The sequence below is a fragment of the Quercus lobata genome, chromosome 9, assembly GCF_001633185.2.
Source record: "Quercus lobata isolate SW786 chromosome 9, ValleyOak3.0 Primary Assembly, whole genome shotgun sequence".
NCBI lineage: Eukaryota > Viridiplantae > Streptophyta > Magnoliopsida > Fagales > Fagaceae > Quercus > Quercus lobata.
Genome location: NC_044912.1, coordinates 38,740,515 through 38,752,113, shown reverse-complemented (window position 1 = coordinate 38,752,113; position 11,599 = coordinate 38,740,515). Strand labels below are relative to the sequence as shown.

Here is an 11,599-nt window from a genome sequence, read left to right as displayed (position 1 = left end):
ATATCTTCATTGTCGGGTTGCGGAGGGCAACTTTCTACAAGGCAGATAGACTCTTGAGGCAGTTTCAATATGAGCAAGGAATGCCTAGTGGAAAAAGAAGAAGACCTTTCACTCCTGTGGACACAAATCCTACTTCTATAAGGAACATGCTGTTGGGCTTAGAGATGGCTGACCAAGTGGACTAGTCTTTTGTCAAGGTTCACTTTCACAAGATGACTACAAAATACTCTAATTGGTTGGTGGACAAGACTGTTGCCAAGGAAGCTGAGATGGTTGCTATGAGAAAGCGATTTCTCAGAGATAATCGAGAAAGACACAATGAAGACAACTATTAATTCAAAAGAAGGGAGGAAGGTGACAAAATACCTAGCATAAAAGAAATCAATGATCAACCAAAAGAGAAAAGATTAAAGACAAAGTGACCTTATTTTTGGCTTTGAACATGTTTATTTTAAAGTTGATGTAAAAACTCTTATGTTTAGGAATTATTTAGGATTTGCAGGTTAAGGGTTCTATTTAAGGTGTAGGATTTTAGGGTTGGTCTTTTTATGGTTTGATTTAGGGTTTGAGTCCTTGAGTTTGGTTTGGTTGTAGGTTTGATTTAGGGTTTTGTGTAATGACATGATTTAATGGAATGGTTGAATTTTTTGAAATTTTTGGTTAATGGGTAGATGGTGGTTTTAGGAAATTGTGATCGGATCAATGCATGGTTGCCTACGTACCTCCTTTGTCGAAGGATTAGGTCATCACATAGTTCATTGATTTTTTATTTGCCTTAATTTTTGTCTAGGCTGCCCGTTAAGGTTTTTAACCTAGCAAGCTCTCTCACTCTCTTTTTTACTCTCCTTTTGCGTAGATAGCCCTTTCGGGTTTTCAACTTACTTTTTTTTTTTTTTTTGCTCTAATTTTTGCCTAGGCTGCCCTTTCGGGTTTTTAGCCTACCAAGCTCTCTCACTCTCTTTTTTACTCTCCTTTTGCGTAGATAGCCCTTTCAGGTTTTCAACCTACCTTTTTTTTTTTACTCTAATTTTTGCCTAGGCTGCCCTTTCGGGTTTTTAGCCTACCAAGCTCTCTCACTCTCTTTTTTACTCTCCTTTTGCGTAGATTGCCCTTTCAGGTTTTTAGCCTACCAAGCTCTCTCACTCTCTTTTTTACTCTCCTTTTGCGTAGATTGCCCTTTCAGGTTTTCAGCCTTGCGAGCTCCCCCCCCCCCTTTTTTTTTTTTGCAAAAGCCTAGGGAAGGGAAATAACATAATTTACAACTACTTCAGACGTGGTGCTTTCAGACTACCACCTTAGACGTGGTATTTCTTCAATTGATCCATGTTAGTTAGCTCAGTGAAAGGGTTTGCATCTAAATCCATCAACCCCACTGCTCCCCCAGAGTACATCTGCTTGATAATGTATGGGCTTGCCCAATTTTGCTTGAACTTCCCGTTTGCATCCTGAATCAGTGCTCAGATTTCTTTCAACACTAAATCCTCCAACTTCAAATCTCTAGTTCTTACTTTCTTTTCAAAAGCATTCCTAAGCCTCCTTTGGTAACCTTGAATATGATACAAGGCTTTAAATCTCTTTTCATTCAGCATGCATAACTAGTCATATCAGCTTTGCAATCAATTTGCTTCAGGGATTTTACTTTCCAATACTGTCCTTAGTGAACGGACACCCATTTCAATGGGAAGAACTGCTTCCACCCCATACACCAATGAATAAGGAGTGGCTCTTATGGAAGATTGAATTGATGTTCTGTACCCCTAGAATGCATAGGGCAATTATAGATGCTAGTCCTTGTAGTTCTTTGTGTTCTTCTTCAAGATTTGCCCTATATTTTTATTAGAAGCCTCAACTGCTCCATTGGTTTGAGGATGGTAAGGTGAAGACTTCTGGTGCTGAATATTAAACTGTCATAGCAACTTCTCTGTTTCTCCCTTGTAATGTTGCCCATTATCAGAGATAATTTCATGTGGTACCCCATATCTGCAGATGATATTGGTCTGAATGAATTGAGCAACTTTCTTTGAATTCAGAACCTTATATGAGGCAGCTTCTACCCATTTAGTGAAGTAATCAATGGTTACGAGTATGAATTCATAACCATTGGATGTTGTTAGGTGAATTTTCCCAATAATGTCATTCCCCATGTAGAGAATGGCCAGGTTGATGTCATGGTATGTAGTGGCATGGGTGACATGTGCTTCAGATCTCTATAGGCTTGGCATTGATGGCATTTTTGAACATGAGCCACATAATCAACTTCCATAGTAGTCCAGTAATAGCCTTGTCTCATTATCTTCCTTGACAGCATGTGTTAATTCATATATGGCCCATAGCTTGACCCATAAACCTCTTCAATTATTTGCTATGCTTCCTTGGCAGTTACACAAAGAAGATGAATTCTATCATATGATCTTTTGTAAAACCTTTGTCCACAAATAATGTAATTAGTAGACAACCTTCGGATGGTCAATTGGTCATTCTTGTCTACAGGCTTTGGGTATGTCCCATCCTTGAGGTATTGCAGTATGTCTAAATACCACTCACCTTCCCCATTCTTCTCCTCATCCTCTTCTATTGTCATGTAGTAGGTTGGTTCTTCTTTTTGTTCCAACATTATCGGTCTAGCTTCATCTTCTTTTAGCCCATCCATCATGGATGTAATGGTTGCTAAAGCATCAGCAATCTGATTTACATCCTTGGCACATATTGGTATTGGATCTTGCTGAATTTTGATGCCCATTTCTGAAGACATTCATGATAATACATCAGCATTTCTTCTTTGAACTTCCATTTATTCTGAATTTGGGAGATTATCAAGGTTGAGTCTTCGTACACCTCCAATTCTTTCACCCTTAGGCCTAGGGTTGCTCGTAACCCCACGATGCAAGCTTCGTATTTAGTGGCATTGTTGGTGGTAGGAAAGGGAAGTCTGTCAGAAAATGGGATGCGTGTCCCTTTTGGAGAAATTAAAAGAACTTCAATTCTACTTCCATTTTGATTTGTTGCTCCGTCGAAGTACATCTTCTTTGATTCTACTTCAATCCCCATGATATCTTCATTTGGAAAGTCTCCTTGGATTTCTTTGGCTTCTTCTGGTGAACAATGGGCTAAATGATCAGCAATTGCTCTCCCCTTTAGAGATTTCTAAGTCACGTATTTAATATCAAATTCTAACAAAAGCAATACCCATTTAGCTGTCTTCCCATCTTGCATAGGTTTTTCTATTAAGTACTTCAAAGGATCCATTCTTGTAATCAACAAAACCTTGTAGGCAAGCATATAATGTTTGAGTTTGCGGGTTGCCCATACAAGTGCTACACATGTCTTCTCTAATGGTGAATACACATGTCTTCTCTAATGTAGTAAATTGCATTCTCCTTTCCAGTCTCTTCTAAATATTGAGCAAGTAGAGCCCCCATTGCTGTATCTGCAGTGGTGAGATACAACAACAATGGCTTTTCGGGTATAGGTAGGACAAGTATTAGTGGTTTCATCAGATAATTCTTGATCTTTTCAAAGGCTTCTTGGCATTGTTCATTCCACACTGTAGGAGCTTCCTTCTTAAGTAGTAGGAAGATTGGTTCACATGTCATGGTGAGTTGAGCTATGAACCTGCTGATGTACTGTATCCTCCCCAGAAATTCTCGGATCTTCTTCTCAGTTCTTGGAGGCTTCATCTCTACAATTTCCTTGATTTTGTCTGGATCAACTTCAATTCCCTTCTGGCTTACAATAAACCTTAATAGCTTTCCAGATGTGACCCCGAAAGTGCACTTCTTTGGATTCAACCGCAACTTGTAGAACCGGATCCTTTCAAAGAACTTTTGTAAAGCAGGCATATGTCCTTCACGGTATTTGGACTTCACTATCATATCATCAACATAAACTTCTACTTCTTTGTGGATCAAATCATGTAGCAAAGTAGTGGCTGCAGGTTGGTAAGTAGCACTAGCATTTTTATGGCCAAATGGCATGACCTTGTAGCAATATGTCTCCCATGGTGTAATGAAGGAGGTTTTCTCCATATTTTCTGGAGCCATCTTAATCTGATTGTACCCTAAAAATCCATCCATAAACGATAGCAAAGCATTACCTACTGCATTGTCAGCTAGGACGTTAATGTGAGGTAAAGGAAAGTCGTCTTTTGGGCTAGCCTTATTCAGATCTTGAAAATCTACACACATTCTAACCTTCCCATCCTTCTTTGGCACCAGAACCACATTAACTAACTATTATGGATAGTTGATCACCCTCAGGAATCCTGTATTGTACTGTTTCTTAACTTCTTCCATGATCTTGAAAGTCCATTTTGGCTTCATTCTTCTCAACTTCTACTTGACCGACTTCATGGTTGGATCTGTTGGAATGCAATGTTGTACTATATATGTATCAATCCCAGGCATGTCTTCATATGACCAAGTAAAGACCTCTTTGAATTTAGTCAGGATTGCCATTAATGCATCTTTCTCAAAAGTGGTTAAGGTATTGCCCACTTGTATCATTTTAGGTTCATCATTAGTTCCCAAGTTAATGGATTGGGTTTCTTCTTTTATTGGTTCTAGGTGTCCCTATTTTAACTCCTTATTATTAAGAGTTTTTTTTTTACCAATTTTAGAAATAAAAACATTTAAAGCCAACAAATAAGCAGAATCCAAAATCATATTAAAAGGAAAAGAGTTCTCAATAAACTCAATAGACTTAACTACATCAAACTCAACTAAAGAACTATCACAAACAGACTTAACAGGAATATAAATACTAGTAGAAATAGACTCAATAGGGATAGACATAATGTTCTTGGCAAGGATGATTGGCTTAACGGTCTTGATCTTCTTGGCAAGAGTGACTGACTTGATGATCTTAATCTTTTTCACAGAGTCCTCCATGGGGTGGGCGGCTCCCTCCCATGCCCAATTCTTCAACTCAGTAGTGGCTCCTAGTACGTTCCTTCTTCCTTCAGCATTGGTATTGTGGGATCTTCATCCACATAATTCGTGGTTTCTTCGTCAATCTCCATGTCTATAGGCTTGTCAATCATAAAAGCATCAAGGCGCTCTATGCTTTCCATCCACTCGTCAAACAATTCTCGCTTCCCTTTGTTGCCCAAGTAGGTGTGTTGAGGGAGATGCTTTGACTCACCTATTTCCATCCTCTTATTGCTACGTTCAGCATTTTCAAGTGACATGATTCTGAGATTGTGGACCATCGGTTTTTGGTCTAGAGCAGCCAACCTAGAATCTATTTCATCCTTTTTTTTGGTATGTGGGGTAGGTAAGCCAAGTTCTGAATCATAATACAACCCTAATTCTGGAATCCCTCTTCCATGCTAGTCATATCGAGGACCAGACCTTGAGCTAACATCAGTGATATAGCTCCAATCTGAGGGACGCCCGTAGGAGTAACCATCATAGTCCACATCATTGGCTTGTCCATTCTCCTCTCTTGCATCTTTCAATACATTTATCAGCATGTATTGGTCACTATCATTGTCACTCCACTTGTTAGCTTCAACATCATCTTCAATATCTTCATCATAGTAGTCCACATCATCGTTATATTCTTCATAAAAAAGATCTGCATCTTCATCCTCTCTATCACTAGGGGGTTCACCCCAATCATTGCTTCTGTACGAGCTATCATAATCTTTACTGTTATTACTCTCACTATCGATGCTGCTATCATCATCATCACGTCCATTGTCACTGCTATAGCTATCACTACTACTATCATTCTTGTCATCACTTCCATCCTCATTATCACTAGGGGCTGCTCCCCCTTCCTTGTCTTCATCATTGGCTTTTAATTCATATGGGCTTTTTCATGCATGTTGGCAAGCCTCCCAGTAATCTTCTTCTTCTATGTTGCGAATAGGATCTCCAAGGAGTGTGGTCATGGCATCAGGGTCCATATAACCAGCCCGATCATTAGGGACCCAAGTTGTATCTTCTTTCTTCAATTCTGAAACCTTGTTGTTGCAATCATGTAGTATTTCAAACCCAGGCACCATTGTCCTTGTCACAGGATCAAATCTCGATTCAGGGAATCCCCAATAGCGTTGACTTTCTCTAGCTTTTACAAACTTCCCATTCAACGTAGGAGAATAGGGCTTTGAGGTTCTGGAGGACAAGGGAGTCCTTTTGCTTTGGCTTTGGCTTGAGCCATCTTTCTCACTTCCATCTCTAACAAATCATCATTAGTGGGCTTATAGTTTAGCCCAAAAGGTGGTGTGGCAGTAGGAATTATCAGGACCTGAATAGTAGGCTTCTTTTCAGTTCTCCCTAAGTTCATCCCCGGAAGGTAGTTCATTTTCCTCATCATTGATACCACATTGTTGTTGCTATAGGGAGCAAAGTCCATCAGGATCTTCTCCACCTCCTATTCTCTCCTTTCAAAGCCAAGCCTTTCGATCTCAAAGCCATCCAAGGTCAATGGCTCTTTCCCAAAATCTATACAGAAAATAGGCTTAGGCACTGTCAAAGTATCACCATTTATGGTCACAATATCTCCTTCATGTGGAAACCGAACCTTTTGGTATAGAGAGGAAGGTACGACCTTTATGTCATGGATCCACGGTCGCCCAAGGAGCATATTGAAGCATGAAGCTATGTTAAGGACTTGAAACTCCACCTTCTAGACCATCGGTCCTATGGTGAGCTCTAATGTTTTGGTTCCCAAGACCTCTCTTGTACTGTTGTCGTATGCCCTCACATGTTGATCGGTAGGCACAAAGTCTTCAATGCTTAGACCCAAGAAACTTGTAGTCTTTAAAGGATACACATTCAAAGAACTTCCATTATCTATCAAGACCATTGGTATCCTCTTCCCTTTGGCATCTATAGTGATATGCAACGGGTTGTTGTGGTGCTTCCCCTTCTTGGTCAGATCCTTGTTAGGATAGGAAATAGTGAAGTCCCTATTTATGGACCCAATCATAGCATTCAAATCTTGGAAAGTTGTGGTTGTAGGGACTTGGATTTGGTTAAGAAGGTCTACTAGGTTTTGACGATGTTTGTATGAGGCCATGAGTAAATCCTATAAGGATATGTTGGCTTGTGTCTTCTGTAGTTGCTTGAGGACCTCCTCTTCCTCGGCAGGTATTTGTTGGGTTGATTTATTTAGGGCTTCTACCGAATTTTCTGTCTCCAAATGTGGGGGTTTGAAGTGTCTCCCCCCATTTATGGGTGTTTGGCTATTTACTTGGGGTTTGAAGTGTCTCCCTCCATTTGTGGGTGTTGGATAGCTTGATTGGGGTTTGAAGTGTCTCCCCCCATTTGTGAGTGTTTTGGTTATTCTCGGGTTCTAGTATTTCTTCATTCCATATGTCATATCCTGTGGTAGTGGTAGATGTCCCATCCATTAATTCTTCCCATGTCATCATAAAGCATTCGGGTAGGTTATAGATTAGTTCAGATGGGTCTTCCTTACTTTCCTCTTTGGTCATCAGGCAATTAATACTTGGTCCTTTCCCAAAATTGTGATTGGGTAAGGGATTATTAGTGATTCTAGGCCTTGTAGGCGGCACAATCACCTTGTTGTCTATTAGGTCTTGAATTGCATGACGAAGGCTAAAACAATTGTCAGTATCATGGCTAGGGCCTTAGTGGTAAGCACATCTCTTATTCACATCAAACTCTGAGGGCAAGGGGTTTGGAGTTGGTTTTGGGTTTAAGGGTTTCAGTAACCCTTTTTCTTTTAGTTTGTCAAACACTTGGCTTATAGGCATATACAACTCATGAAATTCCCTCCTAGGTCTAAGTCCTTGTGATACTTGCACAGGTGCAATGGGTGCAATCAGTTGATAAAGATCATTTTTATGGATATTAGAAATTTCTGCAACCATAGAATTAGATCCGACATTCTTTTTAAACCTTGGTGGGTCATCATTGTTTATAGTACCATTGTTTATTGCATCCTCAATTTGGGTTCTAGCAGCAATCAAAACTTTAAAATTAGGAAAGTATTGTGCAAACAAGTACTTATGGTATACAGGTAATAAATTCTTTACAATCATAGCAAACTGTTCTTCCTCACTTGGCCTATTCATCATCTGTGCTGCCTTAGCTCTCTACTTGGTGATGAAAGTAGAGAAGGATTCTTTTGGTTCTTGCTTAGTGGTCTTGAGATCTCTCTTTTTTATGTTTACTTCTATATTGTACTTGTATTGCTTGCAAAACTCACTTCAGATGTCTTCCCAACTTCTTGCTCTAGCATCATCTAGGTTAAGGAACCACCTAAAAACGGCTTCGGTCAGTGTGTTTTGGAACATTTGAGTATGTACATCTTTAGATGGGACTTTGGGCAATTGGTCCCTTCAAACTTGTCCAAGGTCAGCATCTTGAACTTGGGAGGCAATCTCACATCAAGGAAAAGTAAGAGGGAATCGTAGTCCATAAACTGTTGGATCATGATCATCCTTGTTCTCCTCTTGATTACTCTTCAGGTTCTGAAACTGTTGCACCATACGGTTCATGTCCTCCTTCAGCTGGATTTGACTAGCTACCATGGTGTTAAGTAGCTTTTGAGTGTTCATGGGTTCCTCGGTGTTTGGGTGTTCTCCTTCTTCTACCATAGTGTTAGGAGCTTCAAACTTCTTATGGCTTGAATTGTCTTGTAAGTCAAAGACAGGGTTGTGATGTTGCAACAGTGGATTTTCTTCTATGCTTACGGGCTTTAGTATCGTAACGGGAGTGACGGGCTTGGAACTGGAGCTACTGGCTTGAGTGTCGGGCTTAGGTCCTCTTTGCAACCTTCCTTCAGATCTTGACCAAATTCTCCCATAGTGACAAGCTTGGTTGGGTTAATCAAAGCTAAATCACCATCTACATCAATCAATTAACCAAACAAACACACACAACATGCAATGCAATTTTAATTGGGATCGGCCTAAAGGTAGGTTCTAAGTCATTATGTTGTAGGGTGGGTTTGTTGTTTCAATGTTTCCCATAGCTAGGACATTACACCTCCTAACTTTTAATGTAATGAACATTGCATTGGTCCAAATGGCATGGTTTGTCCTCTACAATCAACAGGAAATGATCTAGTGACTTTAGGCTATGAGTTGGTGAGTTCACCACTAGGTACCCAAATCTAATGAAGACCGGTGATCCATGGTTACTACCACCACAAGTTGAAAATGGTGCTTACATATTGTTTGGATGGCACACACTATGGCAGTTAGGGAAAGCTTTTAACAAACAATACAAACAACAACATATCATACAACAAAATATCATACAACATCTCAACAAACATATATAAATAGACAAACAACAATATCATGCAAGACTACGCAAAAAACAAGGGTACATATTTGGTCACTTCATTCTAATACGAAGCTTAGCCCTCATCGTCCCCAATGGAGTTGCCATTGTGAGAGACTAGAAAAGTGCCTCTCAAAAAAAGAGAGATTTTTGAGTACTTTTAAGGGTACCTCTCTTTTTGGGTAAGTGGCGTGGAGTCGCCACTTATTTTTTATACAAAAAAATTAAGAAAAACTAAATATAAAAAATACATGACTGAATTGTTTCCTTTCATTGATTAAAAAAATACATGTTTGAAAAATTAAAAATTACATGGCTTTGGGTCCTAGTTACAAACTACTAGATAAGTACATGACTTTTTGTCCTAGTTACAATCTACCCAAAATAAGAGCAAAGATTAGACCTAGGTCTACCTATCCAAAGAAACTAAATTCGGAGGCTAGGTTACAGAATGGGAAGGTGTTAGGCACCCATTCCACTCAGATAGAGTTTGGTCTTCTAGACTCTTATGACCAATGTACCCCTTTTTTATGCATGAGATGAATGATATGTTGCACATGTGAAATAAAGTAAATCACACAAATTTATTTATGAACATATCCTCTCCTTTGTTAAAAAAATTCAAATCTGTTGCTGTGAGTGAAAAAAAAGTTGAATTTGGTTTATAAAAAAAATCAAATCTGTTTTTGTTGTGTAAAAAGAATGTGGTTTTTAGAGAGGAAATTCAGATCTATTTTTATTTAATAAAACAAAGTCTTTTGGTTTAAAAAAAAAAAAAATCAGATTTGTTTTTAAGAACTTGGAAAAAATGGTTTTAGTTTATAAAAAGATCATATCTGTTTTTATAGTACGAAAAAGATTGCTTGAGAAGAGGATTTCATTCATGAAGTAAATTTATGCTACATATATTGAATAAAACAAACACAACTAACACAACCATTCATGATTTTTTTCTTTATTTCAAAATCTACCATGTTAAAAAAATTAGATCTGTATCTAAGGAAAATACAAATCAGTTTTTAATTTAAGAAAAATTTAGATTTGCATATAAGGAAGAAACATATCCGTTTTTGTTTTAAAAAAAATTCAGATCTACATTTTTTATTTTAAGAAAAATTTAGATCTACATCTAAGGAAGATATAGATCCGTTTTTTATTTGAGAAAAAGAATTGATTAAATGCAGATCTTTGAAATCAAGAAAGAGATCATAACCATAATAAAAGAATCAAGAACATGCGTTAAAAATATAAATTAACAACTCATGTTATAGATACTTGAAACAACTAAACTAAAAAAAATATACAAACACACATCTTTTCTACAAGAAAAGCATAAAGAAAAGAAAAGGGTAATCAGAAATAACCTCTTGCATGGAGCACTTCTTTTTCTTGAGAGGATGTTTTAGGGTTCAAAGAAATTTATGCAATTATCTTTGATACCTAAAAACCCTAGTTTAAGAGAGAATACCAAAAAGGGGGTGAGAAATTTAAGAGTGTGAAAATGTGTCTCTCCCAGAGCTTAAAAGAATGTGCTGAATTTTGAGATCCAGTCTCTATTTATAGAGACTGGAATGCTTAAAAAATAAGCAATGACATGTAGAATGCAAATCGGGACGCGTCTTTCTGCGAAAAGGTCGAAAAGGATGTGCCTTATCGGCACCCGAAGAGAGTTGAGCTTGTTAGGTTCTAAAGTCTTTGGATTTTATGTATTTAGAACTCTAATTTATATTGTTGGGCAACCATGATCAAATGGCAAACCATGATCAAAACAATGTTTTAGAAGTGTTTTTAGTCTAGCTCAAAGTTGTGATTTTATGTAAAGTTGGAATCAAGTTAAAGCAGGAAGCATTGTGCCTTTCGGCCTGGCTCGATCGATCGAAACTCGGGCAGAATGTTTTTCTGCAGATTCGTCCAACTCAGCCCTAAGTGTTTTAAAACATTTTTAGGGTTTCTTATTTGTCCTAAGTATAAAAGGCAAACCCTAGCCACGTTTTAGTGTTGCTCATAAATGCGGTTTGTGTAAATCTCTTGTGAGATCTAGATGAACTTTCCTTTACACAAACTTAGGGTTTTCAAGGAGAAGATTTATTTACGCCTTGATGATCAATTCAGTTGCTGCCATTGAAGCTTAAAGAAAACACAAGCGAGTGTGCTTGTATCTGGTGGTGAATCCAAGAAAGAAGGAGTCCATGGCTTCGGAGCTTGCACGTGGTCGTGTCAGTAAGTTCTACTGGTTGGTAGCAATAAGAAGTCGAGCGTAGGGGCTTGTAAGTCATATTGTATGAACTTCGATTCTTTCTAGTGGATTTGCTTTTTACCTTGAGGATAGCTGGGTTAAA

The 11,599-nt window shown here is 38.3% G+C and overlaps 1 protein-coding gene across 1 annotated transcript; it reads right to left on the bottom strand.

Annotated features, from left to right (window-relative positions):
* Positions 1-2,362: 2,362 nt before the first annotated feature.
* LOC115961711 lies at positions 2,363-2,740 on the bottom strand. The gene has a single exon (XM_031080641.1). The coding sequence runs from the start codon at positions 2,738-2,740 to the stop codon at positions 2,363-2,365; it is 378 nt and encodes a 125-aa protein (XP_030936501.1).
* Between the last annotated feature and the right edge of the window lie 8,859 nt (positions 2,741-11,599).

Excerpts from the sequence above, each read along its gene's own strand:
- LOC115961711 (XM_031080641.1), bottom strand. The coding sequence starts at position 2,740 with ATGGGCATCAAAATTCAGCAAGATCCAATACCAATATGTGCCAAGGAT.